Below are 17,451 nucleotides of genomic sequence, written 5' to 3'. Positions count from 1 at the left end.
GAAGGAAGGTGTTTGCATCCTTGTCGAGGAGGATGATTTCCCACAGAAATGAGTCTGGGGGAGAAAGCAGAGGAAAAAGGGAGCAGTGGGGCCGTGTGGGGGCAATGATACACCACCCCTGATCTAATCAGCCTGACCCTGCAAATAAAAGCCACCTGTTTTGGCCCTGACAGCAGGAAGCCATCCCTAGAACAAACAGAGCACCAGGCAACTGGAAGAAAGACAAACAGGGGCCGGCACCAGCTCCATCTGCTCCTGTTTGGCCCAGCCCCCAGACCTCCAGCCCCCTAAGGTGCCAGTCCAGCCCCCAGCAGGGCTGGGGAGAAGGAGAGAGCAGCTAGAGGTCCTTGCAGGGTGTGACCAAGGCTCAGCCTATGGCGTCAGCCAGGTGGGCCACACCCAGCTGTGCTGCCCTGGTCAGCCAGCCCAGATATTCCTGACATCAATGGGCACAGCTGTGTATTGCCACAGACACGGCAGCACCGCAGGATTCCTCAGGTAGCACCTGCCTCACCTCTCTTGTGGCTGCCCTCAGCCTGCTCGGCTCCCCGGGCTGTGCGCTGTCCTGGGCCCGGTGCCTGCACAAGGCACGGGGTCCAGCCCCATGGCTGGCATGGTCTGGGCTTGGCATGGAGCACTTGGGTGACCTTGTGCTCCCACCGTGCCCCCGGGCTGCCGGGCTGTGCCCAGGGGCACTGAGAAACATGATCTGTTTTGCTAGTGCAGGGAACAAGCTGAGCTGGGAGCTACGAGGGGCCCTTATTAAATTAGCCTATGCAGGAGGCTTGGGCGAGTGCTAACCAGCTCCCAGAGCCAGTGTTAGCAGCTGCCCTTGAGCAGAGTCACTGCCTGCCCCCGCAGCAGCCTCCCCCTGCCCCTGTCCCCAGCTGGGCAGGTGTGGCTGGGGGCTTGCAGGTGACCTAGCCAGGGGAATACTGGCTGGTGGCAGAGACCACCTGGAGCTGGCCCATGGAGGACAGGCTGCATCAGCATTCTGGGATGCAGCAAGGGAAGGCTCCTTGTGAGCGACCCCACCGATCCACTGTGCCCTGTGATGTGGCTGCCCTGAAAGTACCAAGCAGGAGGTGAAGCACGGCCCAGTGAGTACGTGCTGAGGAACAAGGGAGGGGCACAGTCTGCAGCTGGGTTCCTCCTCTGCACCATTCACCTTCCAGTGCTTTTATCCAAAATGTTGCACGGGGATGGCTGAACGGCTTGCATGCTCCTCATGGCACACCCCCGTGCCCCATGGATGCTGTAGAACACCATACAGTGCCCCACACACTCCACTCCACATCCTAGAACAGCTTGCAGCATCCTATGTATTCTGTGGTGCCTCACCTACTGAGGCTCTGCAGTACACACCTCAGTGTCCCCAACTGCCCTGATGCCTCAAGCACCCCAAATTAACCAGTGCCCTACACCTCTGTTCACCCCGCCCAGGCAAGGGATGGCAGCGCTGTGGGGACACCCTGCAGTGCACTAGCTCTGCATCTTGCCTCATCTTGCCTCTTGCATCTTCGCCAAGGTGATGGATTCCCTAAATGCTGCCCAGACCTGTCTCCCAGCATTTTGACAGATGTCCCCAGGCCACTAGGCTGCTCCGGGGTGCTCTTCCTTCTCCAGGGAGCATCCCTGTCCTTCCCTCCACCTTCTGCTTCCCCAGACAGCTGCAAGAGTGTCTCCCCCTCCCTGCTAGGAGCACTTCAGGCAACGCAAACTGAGGGTCGCCTCCCCAGCACCTGTCCCCTCCCAAGGGCCACTAATGTCCCTGAGCTGGAGCCTGCTCCAAGCGCTGCCAGGCTGCACCCTCTGCTGGGACCCGCAGGCATCGGCGCGGATTCGCACCGAGCCTCGGGGCCGTCGAGCAGCGGGAAAGTCACGAAGGGGAACCCCGAGTCCTACCCCCAGCCCGTCCTTGCTGTCATCCCTCAGTCCCCGATTCTTGTTGATGCCAGGTGTACTGACCACCCCCAGCTGCTCACACTGCATTCTCCATAACCAGCAATGTCCGTGTGTCTTGTGATGTTGACCCCGTGCCCGGGATCCCCAGAAGGGCTGGAATTTTCCTGGGAAGGTTTGAGGTGTTGTGGTCTGGCCCTTGCCCAGTGGCCAGCATGGCACCTGCCCAGCTGAAGGTGGGGAGTGCCTGGCCTCACCACAGGCTACACAAGGATGCTGCCTAGACACCCAGGATTTCACAGCTCAACAGGGCACTCTTCCTCCTTTCCAGCCTTGTCCATCCCAGGTACTGGTAGGAGACACTGGGGATAGATGCATGGCGTGGTGTATGTCCAGGCAGGGCTGGTCCTCCTGTCCCGGTGAAGGACACAGCGCTGGTCTCCTCCTGCTGGGCATAGTGTCCCTTGCCCAAGTGGGAGCACAGGGAGCTCTTTTTCAAGTAATGAGAAATGCTCAGGGCATTACAAGCACGTAACTGGGGTCTATTAGCACCAAGTCTCCAGCCAACACAGGAACCCCTGAAGGACCTGGCTGGAAAAGAAACCCACGGTGGCAGAGTCCCACATGGAGGGGCAGAAGCAGCCCCAGATAAGCCCTGTGTTCCAGCGTGAGGACATTAGTGCCCCTCAGCTCCCAGATGGTAAATCCCCACTTCACCCTGGCACCTCCTTCCCACAAGCCTCAACCCTGGCAAAGGCTGCGGATGCCCTGGGAAAGGCTGGGTCCCTAATCCCTGGGCCAAGCGGGGACATTGTCCGGGGGCAGAAAGGAAAGCGGCGCGTCAGGCCCTTTGCCCATTGTGCCCTGAGCCCCTGCGCAAACACAGCCCAGCACTTTCATTGTCAGCCTCGCTGGGCGCGGGGGGGCCGCTCTCGCCACACTGCCTAAGTGGAATGGACAGCCGGAGTCTGGGGTGGGTGAGCCGCCCGTCCCCCCATCCCCTGCCTGCTGACACAGCGCCCTGGCCGCCTGCACCATCGGCGCTTCAGCGCCCGCCTATAAAGGGCGAAGGGAAAAGCCGGCGCCGGCACCGCCACCTTCGCTCCTGTGCCCTGCCCTCCGACCAAGTAAGTACCAGCTGTGAGCCCCCAGGACCCCCGGGCACTGCCCGCTCCCCTCACCGAGCCCCCACCCAGCGCTCACCCTGGGGAAGGGCGAGTGGCGGGGCGCTGCGTGGCACAGAGCGGGTGCCCTGTGCGGGCAGGAGGGACCCTGGCAGGAGGGATGGAGGAGCCGGGCCGCTCTGCCCCAGGGCTACACTTGTGTCTGCATCTGAGCTGCGGTCACCGCCGCCTGCCAGCAGTGGGTACAGTGCCACCGCACCCAGACAACTCCTGGAGCCATCGCAGGGAGCTCAGGAGAAAAACTGAGGCAGTCCTGGGTACATCACATGGAGAGATGGGGAGCTGAAAATTCCCCCTGCAACTTGGGGTTCACTGGACAGAGATCCCCCAGCACTGAAGGAAAGGGAATGGGAAATGTCCCCCTGCCAGCCTGGGAGGGCAAGGGGCCAGTGGCGTGGGATGCGTGAGGGCAGCGCCACGGGCATCCCGGGCTCAGCAGCAGGCAGTAGGGTGGCTGGGGGCTGACGGTGGGCACCTGCCCTGGGGTGATACGTGGGGCTCTGCCAGCAGCCGAGCGACCCGTATGACCAGCAGTGAAGCCATGGACACCCTGGGGCAGTACAAGATCACGGTGTGGGAGGAGGAGAACTTCCAGGGCAAGCGCTGCGAGTTCCTCATGGAGTGCCCCAGCATCATGGAGCGCGGCTTCCGCAAGATCCGCTCCATCAAGGTGGAGTCTGGCCCGTAAGTGCCCCGCCAGCCCCGCAGCCCCTTGGCACACCCCGCTCCAGCAAACCCACTGCTCCCAGGGAGCTGTTGGCAGCTGCCATGGAGCCAAACACCCAAGTTCTTCCTCAGCTATGACACAGCCTCACCATGCAACCTCCCTGCTTCTGCTCCTTGGGTTTTCCCATCTGCTAATCAGGGAGGCCTTACCAAGGCAATGTGTAGGTTGAAGGCAATGATATGGCTTTGGGGAGAGGGGTCCCACTTCCAAAAGGGACATTTGCTGCTAGTGAGGACCCCAAGATATGTGAGAGACCTATAACCTGCCAGGATGTCTCTGTCCGTCCCCTGCCCAGGAAGGAGAAGCTGACCCCTGACTGATCCTGGGGACTCTGTCACATATTCTTGAGGGTTTTCCTCCTCTTCCTTGCAGCTGGGTAGGCTTCGAGTACCCTGAGTACCAGGGACAGCAGTTTATCCTGGAGAAGGGTGACTATCCCCGGTGGGAGGCCTGGAGCGGGAACAGTGGCTACCGAACCGAGCACCTCCTCTCCTTCCGGCCTGTCAAGTGCGCAGTGAGTTACTGGGACACCGCAGAGGGAGGGCTCAGGGCAGGCAGAGCTCCTCCAGGTAGCCCAGCGTGAAGGCGATGAGGGACAGACTGGAAGATGACTTACATGGGGCATGGGATAGAGGGCTGAGGTGTTCACAGAGGTACGTGTGAAATGGAGGAGTAGCTGCACCCACCAGCTCCCACCTCCCTGCAAAGATCCTGGGATGTTTTTAGGTCTAAAATTTAGCCTGAACCACAATTCCAGCTCCTCCTGCTTTGTGCTTTGGAGAGCCACCTCCCAGGCTGGGGTTCCAAGGCCTTGTCCACCAGCCCTGATTCCCGGGGATGGGATGAACAGAGAGGAGCCGGCGGGACCGCAGGGATGCTCGGAGCGCAGGGCCCGTCCCCCTCCCAGCCGGGGTACCTGAGGCGTGCCCAGGCAGCCGCGGCTATCGCTCCATCTGCAGAGACACTGGTGCTCGCAGCAGCGGCACGTCTGCGCCTCCAAGCGGGCCCCCCCCCCAGCTTTTAATAATCACCAGGCAGATATGTTCAGGCTTTAATAAAGGGGATGCGATAAGATCGCTCCTTGCTGGCAGGACTGCTCCTCGGTGCAGATAGATGCATGTGGGGGCTGGGCACGGGGGACAGTGCTGCATCACTCAGTGTCCCAGCTGTTAACCCCACCGTGTCCAGCACCCAGAAAGGCCCCACAGAGCTGAGGGAACCTCTCTCAGCATCCTGCCTTGCCCTGAACCCCGCTGCATCCTTGGGGAGTGTGGTGATGCTGAGGGCAGCAGTCCGTGTGGGTCCAGAGGTTGTAGCCACTAACTCTCACTGACAGCTGTGCATTGGGACCACAGGGACATGAGAACAGCACCCTTGGGGCAGTTCTGGGGTGTCCCACTGAAGGGGGTGCCAGGCTGAAGGACATCCCCATGCATTGCACCAAAGCTGCTCATGGTCCCTGGCCTCTCAAAGTGCCTTGGTGTGTGTCACACTGACACCACATCCCCCATCCCTGGGCAAGCCAACCCATTCCTGCTGACCTCCAGCTCTCTCTCTCCACAGAACCACAATGACAGCAAAGTCATCCTCTACGAGGCTGAGAACTTCCAGGGTCACAAGTTCGAGCTGAGTGACGACTATCCCTCGCTGCAGGCCATGGGCTGGGGCAACAAGGAGGTGGCATCCATCAAAGTGAACGCTGGAGCGTGAGTGCGGCCAGTGGGGCAGGGACTGGGGGTGCCAAGAGCGGAGGCTCAGCAAGAACCTCCTGGCATAAAACACCTGCATAAACCCCAGGATGTGGAAGGGGGACCCCCTCAGAAAAGGGATGCCTTCCTGCTACCTTTTCCTGTAAAATACAAGCCATTGGGTATTTTCTGTCCCTCTCCTCCCAAGTCCAGCAGAGGGATGGGATGGGATGGGATGGGATGGGATGGGATGGGATGGGATGGGATGGGATGGGATGGGATGGGATGGGATGGGATGGGATGGGATGGGATGGGATGGGATGGGATGGGATGGGATGGGATGGGATGGGATGGGATGGGATGGGATGATTTGGCTTGGGGCTCTGAGCCAAGGGTCTGCCTGCAGGTGGGTGGCATACCAGTACCCAGGATACAGGGGCTACCAGTACGTGCTGGAGCGGGACAGACAGAACGGCGAGTTCAAGAAGTACAATGAATACAGCAGCCAGGCCCACACCAACCAGATCCAATCCATCCGCCGTGTCCAGCACTGAACAGGGGCAGGGCTGTGTGCCCTGCAGCCTCCAGGCTGCTGTGCAATAGACCTCTATCCGGTAGCAAATAAAGGCATTTGTCAAAAAAAAAGAGTGCTCCTGCCTCTGCTCTGCTCCTCTGGGGGCTGCCATGCTGAGAGGACCATGGTGGCAACCTGGAAGGTTTCCCCTTCCCCAGGCAGTTTTGGGCTCATGGCCAGCTCCACCCTGGGCTGAGCTCTCTGCACCCCACCTCTCCATGCACAGTTCCACTGCTGTGGCATCTGGCTGGAAAAATGGGAACTTACTGGGTAAAGAGAGTGCTGGGAGAGGGCACCAGGAGGGTTGTGCCCTGGGAAGAGGCAGGTTGCACCCTGGGTGCTCCTCCCAGGATCAGTGCCAGGGAAATTGATTGCTACAAAGTCTGCAAACTCAGGATCCCCTTCCTCTGCACCCCTCTGAAAGAGAGAAGGGGGTCCCTGCCTGCTGCAGGTCTGGGAAGGAGGAAGACCATAGGGTTCATCTGGGGCAGGACGGGACTCTGGCAGCACATGGGGCAGCCACAATTGTGTCGGGTCTGGGGGCACAGTTGTGTCAGATTTGCTGCTGGCACAGAGGGGCTGGGGGGGAGGCAGATTGCGCAGGAGTCAGGGGAAGGAGGTCTGTGTGTAGTGTTCCACAGGTGGTAGGGGGCTTGGCTTGATGCTCTCAGGCGTGTGTGTCCTCCCCCAGCCTTGCCACGCCAGCATATCCGTGCCAGCATCCGGCTCCGGGACACTGGGAGCCCCACCCAACCTCCTCCTCCTCCTCCAGCACCCTTTCCAGCCTTCTCCTTTTCCATCTGGCTCTGAACCCGCCTGGGGTGCAGGCTGCCCATCCCGAGGTGCTCCCTGCACCCAGCACATTGCTTCCTCCTCCTCTCCCCCTCCTCCTTGTCTTCTCTCCTGCTCTGGCACCCCAAAGCCCTCCTGGGGCTCAGGCTTTTGGTCCTGGGGCGCTCCCCACACCCAGGACATGGATGCATGGTGGAACAGCTCGGAGTGCCTCAGATGCCTGGGTTCCCTGCTGCCCACCCTGCTGAGAGCATGCTTGGCCCTGAGAAAGGGGGTGTCCCAGAAGGCTGCTGGGAGACTGGGTTGGGGGTCAGTCTGTGCACACCCCTCACCCAGCAGTGTGCAGAGACCCCAGCCCTGGTGTGCGTGTCAGCATGTGTGTGTGTGTGTGTGTGTGTGTGTGTGTGTGTGTGTGTGTGTGTGTGTGTGTGTGAGCTGCACATGACTGAGCACACAAGTGTTTCCCTGCATGCCCCCTCTCCCCTCCAGCCCTCAGTCGCTGTGCAGAAGACCCCAGCACCTGTGTATCCCCATCCCACATGGCATCCCGGCTGCGGAGTGCCCCCAGCCCGCCCCTGTCTCCTCCGTGTCCGCACTGGCCCCACCCAGCACGGCCTCTCCCCCAGCACAAACACATTCCGGCACACCTGGCCAGGTGCAGCCAGCCCAGGGCCACGTCAGCTCGGCTCCGCTCCACAACGCCGGCTCACAGGTGAAGCTTTCCCGGGCGCTGCACATAGGGCTGTGATGGGGGGGGTAGGGGTGGGCTGTGGGGGTCACTGTAAAGTCCAGGGGCTTTATTGCCCCATCTAGGGTGGGAGGAGAGCACTGGAGTGGGGGGTGGGGGGCAGACTGCCTCCTGCAGCCGGAGGGACCTGCAGCTGCTTCCAGCTCGGTGTTCCACATGTCTGGGCTCCATCCCCAGTAGCCCCACAGACCTGAAACCTCATCTCCTGGATTCCCCTCAGACCCACAGCCCAGTCCCTTGTTCCCCCATGGACATGGGCCCCTGTTTCCTGGATTTCTCGTGTACCCTTCTTTCCTCATCCTCTGGGTCTGCCCCATGAACCTGGGGTCACATCACTCAGGTCCCCAAGGCTCCACATGGACACAGGACTTGCCAGCTCTTAGGATCTGACACTCCCTGTCCTTCTGCACACCTCTGACCCCAGATCATCAAAGACCCCAGTCCCCTTACATCTCACTTTATGCCCTCTGCCCACTGCATTTCCCAGGGACCCAGGCATCTCCATCCCCAGTGCTCTCCAAAGCACTCCCTTCTCCAGCTCCTGTTGCCCTAAACCTATTTCTCAGCCTGATCCCTACCTCACCTCCACCCCCTCCCCACTCTGGCCTGATGCAATGTCCCTCACTCCAGACCCCCCCTCCATGCCCTCCACCATGCAGGTTTGCTGCAGGAGTACCATGGTCACCTGGGCCACCAGAAGAGGAGGGGTTGGTGGGTCTGGCACTCTCCCCACCTCACCCCGCTGTCTCCAGGGCTTGTTTTCCGTTGCCTGAGGTTTGTTTCAGTGACTCAGGCAGCGAAAGCAAGTCTGGGAGGCTGCGGAGCCACTGCTGGGAGAGCTGCACTTTGAGGGGCGGGAGAGGAGAGGGATGCAGGGAGCAGCCAGGGCTGCTGGGCTCTACAGAGCTGGACACCCCACTGAGAGGTTCAGGGGAGCTCAGGAGACAAGTTGGGGGAAGAGAAGCTTTTTAAGGGCTGTTACCTCCAAACAGGATTGCTGGGGAATTTCTGGAGGAATATCATGGTCTCTGCTCATGTCTCCCCTTGCAAGCATCTGCTCTTTGTCCATGATGGAAATGGGCAGCAGAGGTGGAACGCCTGGAGCAGAGGTGGAGCTCAGTAACCAAGGGACCCCCTGTTTCCTAACTTTGGACACCCCCTGCCAAGAGGAGACATCACCTCTGTTGGGCTGTGCCACCCCGATTGAGCATAGCTCCCCTTGGGCTGCAGCTTCTTACGCAGGACAGGCATATTTTGGCTGCAGTATAAATAATAACTGTGAGTCTGTCATGGCTGTATCCTGATTTCCATCAGGTTCATATCTTGCAATGATCACTTTCCAGAAAGGCAGCTAAATCCAGCATAAGAGCTCATCCTTTTGCCAGACGTCAGTGAAACACTACAGAAGAAGTTGTGAGCTTGGCTGTATGGTTTTGGCCTCATGGAGTAGAACTGGTGACAGCTGCTGACACACTGCCTGACTGCCTCAAGTTCTGGGATCCTGTGGAGGGTCCACTCCTGGCCTGGGGGACAGAGACTCTGACAGCACCCCACAAGTGCATATAACATCTGGAGCCATGGGTGACAGGGAAAACTCTGGCCAGATGTGTCTTTTTGGAGCTGGTATCACCTTTCTTCATCATAAGTTTCTCCATGAAATGTCCTCCTGTCTTCAGAATGTGCCCAGCGCTGCCCAGGACAAGCAGATGAAGATGGGGCCATCATGGTTTGTCTGGGTGTTGGGGTTTTCCCAGCTTCTATGGATGCCAATAAAGATGTGCAGCAGGTTGGGACAGGGCTGGGTGCTGTGGGATGGTCACAGGCTTAGCTGTCCCTGGGGCTGGGACTATTCAGAAGAGCACAGAGGAGCCAGGGAGGTGGCAGAGGTGTGGGATGACCTGGTGCCACCAACTGCTGGAGATGCACTTACCCACCCCAAAACTCTGGGCACTGTGAAGGAACCCCACGACCATTGTCCTGGAGGTGGAGGGACTTGGCGTGGACTCACCTGGCCCACCCCAGCCCGACTTGTGAAGTGCAAGGAGACCCCAGAACGGCGCTAAAGATGCTGGAGCTGGGGAAGGGGCAGGCACGGAGCCCACGGCCAGCAGCAGGGCGGCTCGCAGAGCCGGGGGACAGAGCCGGTGCTGCCGCCGGTACCGTGCAGCCAGGGCAGGGCTCCGGGGCGATGCCGGCCATCGGCGGGGCAGCGAGGAGATGCCGCTGGGAGGCCGGGCCCGGGCGGTCTCCGGGCAGTGGCCGGGCCCGCTCCCAGCTGGGATGTCAGCGCCGTGTTTGCGAAGAGTTAAGGAGGCGGAAGAGGCAGGAAGCGGCCCGAACCGCTCTCCATAGAAACCCGCGGCCGTGATTAAAGTCTGATGCGGGCCCGATAGCGGGGGGAGGGAGGGGGGGGCAGCGCCCGCTTTAATTACAGCGGAGGAAATTGCTGGAGCCGGGGCCCCAGCCCCTGCGAGTTGCCTGGAAACTCCCCCTTCCCCCGCCTCCCCCGGCCCCTGCCCGTCCCCTGCCCGTCCCGCTGCCATTTATTCGCCATCAGCTGCTCCCTGATAAAGTGGAATAATAATAATAATAATAGGGGCAGGAATATTAAAACATGCAGCCCGCGGGCCGCCCCCACAGCTGCCATGAGACACGGCACCGGAGCGGTGCCACTGCTGCTCAACATGTACCTGCCAGGTACGGGCGGATCCCCCGGCCGCTGCCCCACCGCAGCGCCGTGCCCCGCACAGCGCCCAGCCCCTGCCCACCCTGTCCCGCTGAGGCCCTGGGGCTCTCCTCTGCCCCGTCTCCTTCCAGCGCCCACCCTGTTATCCCCTCTCCCTCTGTCCATTCTTTCGTCCTGCCTTCCAGCACCACAACCATCCTTTCCTTCTTCCTTTCAGCTGCCCACACCCGCACACTCATCTTCCCGTCCTTCATCAACCCACCATCACCCTGTCCTTCCATCTCTTCATCTACCCTTCTTTTCTTCCAACTCATCTTTCCACCCACCCACCCACTTTTCCCCTGTGCTTCCATGCATCCTTCCATCCCACCCACTTGTCCCTGCATCCCCCTTTCCATCCCTGGTATTAGCCAACCCCTCCATCCACCCAATGTCCCTTCCATCAGCCTGTTTTCCCATCATCTTATCCATTACCTGCCCTTCCATCCATCGATCTCTTGCACTTTCTTTCCTCCACCTACGCACTCGCCATCGTCTCTTCTGTCCTTCCATCCATTCACCCATTTCCTTCCTTCTATCCATCTATCCATTTCTCTCTCCTTTCCACAGCAGTCCATTCCCCAAATGCCGACAGACATCCTTGCTTCCACCTGCCGCTCCTGTCACCCATCCTGCCACCCACCCGCCTCTTCTCCCTCTCCCCCTGCCCCACAGCTCTCTCCCTCGTTCCCTTTCTCCTCCCTACCCCAGCCCACGGGATCGTCTATTCCTATTTAAAAGCTTCCCCGGCTGGGTCGGAAATCGGATTTCCTTTTTCCTGGACGCGTTTCCTGGCTTCGCCGCAGCGGCGGGGCAGGCAAGGGGGAGCGGCCGGGGGCTGCGGGGACGCTGCCCGCGGGTGGGCGCTGGGCTGTCGCGGTCCCGCCTGGTTCCAGCCCTCCCTCCACACCAGCCGCGTCCCCTCTTTCCCCCAGATCCAGTCGGGGAAACTTTGTTCAAAGACGGGAAGAGCCAGGCGTGGGGGTCTCTCAGCCCCGGCGTGCAGAAAGGTAAGAGCACCGCTGCCCCTTCCCCTGGACAGGCCCCGCTCCCCTCGGCCGGCACGGAGCAGGGGCACTCGCATTCTCTCTTGGAGACCCTTTCCCGTCCTTTGCCGGGCACTGTTCCCAGCCCCGTTCCCTCCGGCTGGGAGCATCCCGCCGCCTGTTCCCACGGGGACGGCGGCCAAGCCCGACGGTCGGACGCTCCCGTCCGTGGCATCAGAGAGATGCGGGGAACGCATTCCCCCGAGCCCCGCAGCAGGGAGAGTGCAGGCTCCTAACTCCAGTCTCCCAGGAGCTCCGGGACATCCGACGGGAGGGAGCTGCCAGCCATCCCGGGAGTGGGTGGGCTAATCCGGGCTCGGGAAATCTGTTCCTGCGAGTGGAGAGTTGAGACATTATTCGTGAGGGAACTGCCAGTGAAATGCTGGGGTTGGGACAGGGCTCAGAAGTGGTGTGTTCCCGGGAACTGGAGTCATCTATCTGGAACAACCCGCACGGGGGCTACGGGCACCGGCCAGTGCTGGCCAGGGAGCAGCCTGGAGCTCCCAGTGCTGGCCAGGGAGCAGCCTGGAGCTCCCAGTGCTAGCCAGGGAGCAGCTTGGAGCTCCCAGTTCTGGCCAGGGAGCAGCCTGGAGCTCCCAGTGCTGGCCAGAGAGCAGCCTGGAGCTCCCAGTTCTGGCCAAGGCACATTCTGGAACCTGCTTGGGAGTGCAGCAGCACTGGGCATTGTGGAGACAGCACTGTAGTGTTTGGGCCATGTAGCTTGCATCTTTGCTAGGAGGCAGGGACTCCTCTGAGCAGCAAAAATGGAGCCCTGGTTTAGTGGTGGGAGGGGGAGAAAGATGGAACTGGGGGAATCCTTTTGCCTCTGCACTGCAGGCTCTGCCCAGCCATACTCTAAACACTGTGCCGCAGTGAGAAGAATCTTTTTGGATGCCTGGATATTACGTTAGGGAGCGCTCAGGTGCATTGTCATGGCCCCTGCAGCAGGCAGGATTGAGCCTCACTACCCCACCCAGATGCACCCATCAACACCTCGCTGACCTCCTTGCATGGGGTGGAACATCCACAAGTGGGAGATAGCTGGAGGCCAGGTTGGGGGCTGTGGTGATGGAGAAGAGGCAAGGGCTGCAGATGCACCCTAGGGAGGAGAGATCACCTGCCTTGGTCCCAGAGTGGGAAATTAGGAAATACAATACCTTAGAAAGACCTGGGTTCAACTGCCTGGATCAGGATCTGAGTGGGTTTTGGTGGAATGGGAATGGAGAGGGAATGGCTGTTCCCTGCTTCTTCTAGAGCAAGATACAGGGAGCACTAGATAAAATAGGTGGGTCTAAAACAAGCAGAACAAGATGGTTTTTTGTGGGAAATGTAGCAGAGCTATAGGACTTGTTACTGAGATCATGGGTGCTAAACCTCTGTATAGGATCCAAGCACCTTTAGATAACATAATGTTAGAAGAGCACAGGGATAACTGCAAAGGCACATCCTCTGCTCTGGAAAGAGACTGTGCTGCAAGGACTGGCACCAGGAGCAGGGATGTGCAGGGGATGCTGCTCTGAGGAGGCAGAGTGGGGTGTCTAGGTAAGTGCAGGGCTGCTCTGCAGGGTGGCCACGTCCCAGCAGTAGGACTCCTCCTTGCCCAAGGTCCAGATTCCTTCTTCTCTCATGACCTCTGGCCAGACTCCATGGAGCATGTCCTTGTGCCTCACCATGGGCGTGTCGAGGTGTGCCAGGCTCCAGGGTGTGCACAGCCTGGACAGGGGCACCATGGGCACCCACTGAGGATACTCCTTGGTGCAAGCTGTAGATGCAATGGCCATGGCTCAGGGAAGACAATTTTCCTCTGGAAATAAGGAACATCATTGATGCCTGATTCAAAGTCACAGTAGGTCATGCTGTGTCCTTGTCTCTCCCATCCCTACACCTGTCTGTGTCTCTCTGGGGTGTAGTTCAGATCAGTGTTGCACCCTGACTTGAGCTGACCATGGAGACATCTGTGCAGGGCACAGTGTCCCTAGAGCAGGGGCTGTGAGACCAGCCCGCTCTCAAGCAGACATGGCAGTGGGGAATGTTTATGTTGGGATAGATCTGGGTTCTGCCAAGATATGTCCTTCTTGGGGCTGCCTATAAAAGAGCAAGGCCAGGTCCTCCCACAAAAACAAACAAGCAGATATTCATCTTCAGTGGTGTGTGAATGTGGGTGGGAGGGATGGGGAGACTCTGGATCCAGACCCACTGCAACCCGTGTTGGCCTCTGAGCACTCCTACTCCATCTCAAGGTTCAGGGGCATCTTCTCCTCATATCTGGGGGTGTAGGATGGGGTTGGGATGTTGCAAAGGAGACGTAATCCTGTTACCATCTTATGTGTCTCTAAAGCAGGGAAGATGCAACGAGGCGCAGCCAAAACCTGGGTGTGGGAGAGGGCAACATAACAGTGGGTCAATCAAGGGGACTGGGGCACATCCTGTTCCTCACCTTGTGCCCTGGGAGGGAGCTTTAACCTCTCTGGGGCCCGGCCTTGCAGGCAGCGGGCAGATCCAGCTGTGGCAGTTCTTGCTGGAGCTGCTTTCGGACCGGGCCAACCTGAACTGCATCGCCTGGGAAGGCACCAACGGGGAGTTCAAGCTGATTGACCCTGACGAGGTGGCGCGGCGCTGGGGCGAGCGGAAGAGCAAACCCAACATGAATTACGACAAGCTGAGCCGGGCGCTGCGCTACTACTACGACAAGAACATCATGACCAAGGTCCATGGCAAGCGCTACGCCTACAAGTTCGACTTCCACGGGCTGGCACAGGTGTGCCAGCCAACCACCCCCGATCACACTCTCTACAAGTTCCAGGGCAACCTGGCACCGCTGCCCTTCTCGGGCATCTCCAAACTCAACCTCATGACCTCGGGAGTGACACCAGCTGGCTTCTCCTACTGGCCTGGCTCCAGCCCGTCCCTCTACCCTGGGCACGGGCTCCAGCCCTCAGCCTCGTTCAGCGCCATGGCAGCCTCCCACCTCAACAACATGAACAACCATTACCATTAGGGGCTCAGCTGTGCCAAGTGGATGCTCCATGTCCCTGGCAGCACGGGGCTGTGGATTTGGGAAGCTCAGCAGGGGAGGGATGGGGGATGGGATTGTGCCCTGCTCTCACTTGCTCCCCTTTTATGTTTGATGGGGTGTGGGGGGTGCTTGCAGGATAGCTGGATTGATTCTCTGATGTTGGTGGCTGGAGGAGGGAAGCCATCTAAATTTAAGATGAAGAAGTATCCATGATCCTGGGAACAGATGTGGATACCTAAAGTAGGGTGTGAATGGAACGAAAAACCATGGGCTCCTCTCCTGACAAGGACATTGCCCCACCTTTCCCTTGCAACATGCTGCCCATGCCATGAGTGCCCTTAGCTCTGCCTCCAGCCTGTGCCCGCCCTCCCCGTTTCCTGCAGAGAGGAGTCAGGAGCTGGGGTCCCAGGGCAGCTGTGTCCATGAATGAGGGTCCCACTGAGCAGGGACAAGGAAAGGAGACCTTCCTTGACTACTTGGTCCCCTCACCTTTTTCTCCAAAGGCTTTGTTTCCTCCATCTCTCCTATACCTGCTGCCTGAAGGCAGCTTCTTTCAGACCTGAGGAGAAGCCTCTGTCTGGAGAGCAGATGCTTTCTATGGGTTCACTCAGACCCAGGGCAGGGCTCTGAGGCTGGAGGTGCCAGGGACAAGTGTGGGGCTCACTTCCAGTCCTCAGGGCAAGGCCAGAGCCTGGAGGCAGCATAGCCTGGTCTCTGCAGCTCTGCCCTCTCCCCAGTGCCCAAGGATCACACCACAGACAGTCCCTGACACCCTGCACATGAGCCCGTGTCCTGCTCATCACTTCCTAGATTAATGTTCCAGTTTTACTCCAGCTTTAGCCCCTCACATGCAGGGCTTGGTGGGACACTCTCCATAAATGAGAACATCCAGGGACAAGGCAGCGTGGGTGGTGGAGCAGAAGAAGGGATGACAGCAGGCCTGGGAACACCAGGCATCAAGGGGCAGCCCTGGGTCTCTTCCCCTGGGTTCAAGGAGCTGCCCCCATCCTCTGGAGCAGGACTTTGGCCCAGTGGATGCACAAGAGCTGGGCACGCTGAGCTCTGCACTGGCTGGGGGTGGGATTGGTGTTAAATAAACCAGAGAGGTGCTGTGACCTGTGTCTTCTCCTGTCTGAAGGAAGCTGGTGAAAGGGGGAATCACTCAGCAAATCCTCTCCCATCTGAGCCAGAACACCTTCAGGGCTGAGGTGGGAAGGATGTGGCCATTGTCTGCATCATCTGTTCTCCAGGCATCACCTCTGGTTCTTACAATCCCCAAGAGATGGGACAGGGCTGGAAACCTCTGCATTACTTGAGACTCCCCTTCAGGAAAGCCGCATATGCTGTTCCCAGGCTCCCAGGCTTGCAACAGGGATCACATTGGCTGTGCAGGGGGAGTCATGCAGCTCCCCAGCCCATGGAAGGAGTGGTCAGCCCCCACTTCATCTCCCTTCATGCCCCAGACCGCAGCAGTTCCCAAATCTGGGGGCTCCATGCTGCCCCTTCTGCATCCCTCCAGGGTCTGGTCACTCTCACAGCTCTGGTGGCATCTGCTCCAATGCATCCCTACGGCCCTAATCAGCTTAAGGGAGTGGGATCTGGTGTCCTCTGGTCCTCTGGGGAGGGCTCAGGCTGTGAAATGGGGGGGGCTGATGCTGCTGGCAGAGAACCCATGAGAGCGAAAGGGACTGGGGGCTAGGCTGTCCCTACCTCCAGGGTTTCCAAGTGTTGCACAGACCGGTCCCCAGGGACGGCAGGAGGTGAAGTGAGGGGGAAAAGGAGTAGTTACCCTATGCAACCAGCGCCGAGACAGGCTGGAGGCATCCCCTGCCCTCAGGTTTCACTTTGCAAGGACAAAATGGGGGAAATGGCCACAACTGGCTCCCTCAGAGACGGGCAGAGGGCTGTGCCCTTGCCGGGGGAGCCTGCTTCGGGGCTTAGGTAACTGCGTGACGCAGGGCAGGGCACGGATTAAGGGATGTGGGTCACTAGTAGCTCCTCCCTTCCCCCCCTTCCCGTCCCTCTGCCAGGGTCTGCCCAGGGGAACCCGCCTCACGCCCGACCTTGCAGCCCGGATCGCTGATGGATGGGAGGCGGGACACTGCAGGGAAAAGGAGGATTGACCTTTTCGGGAGGGCTCAGCTGGCACGGTGCCACCGCTCTGTGCCCAGCGCCCAACCCGGGCACCGGCCCTGCACTCCCCGGGGACAGCCGGGAAGGAAACGGGGGGACACCCATGCGGGGCTGCACCAGCGATGCTCTTGCCTGCCTGAGGATGCAGCCGGTGTCACCATGGCAACTCGGGATGCTCCCGTGCCCAGGCCCCGCTGGGACCCACCTCCCCTCACATGTTGAGCTCATCGGAGGGCTGAACAGAGCACCACCTTCACCCAACCCAGCCTCCCCCCTCCCCAGAGCCCTGTCTGACCCAATCCACCAGCAGTGCTGCTTTCTGCAGGTTTCTTCAGTCACCAAAATCACCGTCTCGGAGCAGACTGCAGCAAAATCCTGCCAATGGGCAAGCGGGGCCGGGCCCAGCCCAGCTCCCCGTGGAACATCGTCCCTGGCTCTGAGCAGGGGTGCCCAGCCCGGGGGCAGATGGGGGAGCACCGTGTCTGGCTGTGGGGTGCTCCAGCTGTTGGGAGCCTGTTTTGTGTGGCTGACAGCTGCACCCAGTGCACCTGTGGGTTCCAACCTACCTGTGGGGAGTCCTTGGGTGCCCTGTGTAGGGTGAAATGGGGAACACAGTCCCAAAGGGCTTCAGCGTGTGCTGGGAAGACTGAGGGAGCAGAGCACATGGCTGAGCAGCTTCTTCTGCTGCCCTGTGATTAAAGGAAGAAGGATATTTTTTTTCCTACTAAAAAAAAAAAAAAAACAAAACAAACAAAAAACCAAACAAAAAACCCAACAAATGTATCTTTGTATCTGGCCTTACTCAGCTGGCAAGAGGGCTGCCCTGACCTCAGCTTCTCGCCAGCATGACAAGGGGACCACTCCAACTCCTCCAAAATCTTCCAGCCCCCCTGTAGGGTATCAGAGGGGGAATGGA

The 17,451-nt window shown here is 59.6% G+C and overlaps 2 protein-coding genes, 1 long non-coding RNA gene and 1 other non-coding gene across 5 annotated transcripts; all 4 read left to right on the top strand.

The window, feature by feature from the left end:
* The first annotated feature begins 3,432 nt into the window (after positions 1-3,432).
* Positions 3,433-6,146, top strand: CRYBA2 (crystallin beta A2). The gene is made up of 4 exons (XM_030277325.4): positions 3,433-3,770; positions 4,186-4,327; positions 5,377-5,519; positions 5,908-6,146. The coding sequence occupies exons 1-4, from the start codon at positions 3,610-3,612 to the stop codon at positions 6,053-6,055; spliced, it is 594 nt and encodes a 197-aa protein (XP_030133185.3). The 5' UTR covers positions 3,433-3,609; the 3' UTR covers positions 6,056-6,146.
* Positions 6,147-7,474: 1,328 nt separating this feature from the next.
* Positions 7,475-9,410, top strand: LOC140684522 (uncharacterized). The gene is made up of 2 exons (XR_012056896.1): positions 7,475-7,579; positions 8,608-9,410. It is a non-coding gene; the product is annotated as an uncharacterized lncRNA (long non-coding RNA).
* On the top strand, positions 8,357-8,435 carry MIR1788 (microRNA mir-1788). The gene has a single exon (NR_105668.1). It is a non-coding gene; the product is annotated as a microRNA mir-1788 (primary transcript).
* Positions 9,411-10,169: 759 nt separating the features above from the next.
* Positions 10,170-15,517, top strand: FEV (FEV transcription factor, ETS family member). Of its 2 annotated transcripts, XM_072932093.1 has the most exons (3): positions 10,170-10,312; positions 11,276-11,350; positions 13,873-15,517. In XM_072932093.1, the coding sequence occupies exons 1-3, from the start codon at positions 10,261-10,263 to the stop codon at positions 14,382-14,384; spliced, it is 639 nt and encodes a 212-aa protein (XP_072788194.1). In that variant the 5' UTR covers positions 10,170-10,260; the 3' UTR covers positions 14,385-15,517. The 2 variants fall into 2 exon arrangements, with proteins under 2 accessions (XP_072788194.1, XP_030133174.4); XM_030277314.4 differs by lacking the exon at positions 10,170-10,312 and having other exon boundaries at positions 10,399-11,350.
* Positions 15,518-17,451: the final 1,934 nt, after the last annotated feature.

This window comes from Taeniopygia guttata, chromosome 7, assembly GCF_048771995.1.
Source record: "Taeniopygia guttata chromosome 7, bTaeGut7.mat, whole genome shotgun sequence".
Lineage (NCBI taxonomy): Eukaryota > Metazoa > Chordata > Aves > Passeriformes > Estrildidae > Taeniopygia > Taeniopygia guttata.
Note: the sequence above shows the minus strand (reverse complement) of the source record. Positions and strands in the feature narration are given on the sequence as shown.

Excerpts from the sequence above, each read along its gene's own strand:
- FEV (XM_030277314.4), top strand. The coding sequence starts at position 10,732 with ATGTCCCTTCCATCAGCCTGTTTTCCCATCATCTTATCCATTACCTGC. Across the intron at positions 11,351-13,872 it reads CAGCCCCGGCGTGCAGAAAG|GCAGCGGGCAGATCCAGCTG; the intron begins GTAAGAGCACCG and ends CCGGCCTTGCAG.
- CRYBA2 (XM_030277325.4), top strand. The coding sequence starts at position 3,610 with ATGACCAGCAGTGAAGCCATGGACACCCTGGGGCAGTACAAGATCACG. Across the intron at positions 3,771-4,185 it reads ATCAAGGTGGAGTCTGGCCC|CTGGGTAGGCTTCGAGTACC; the intron begins GTAAGTGCCCCG and ends TCTTCCTTGCAG. Across the intron at positions 4,328-5,376 it reads TCCGGCCTGTCAAGTGCGCA|AACCACAATGACAGCAAAGT; the intron begins GTGAGTTACTGG and ends CTCTCTCCACAG.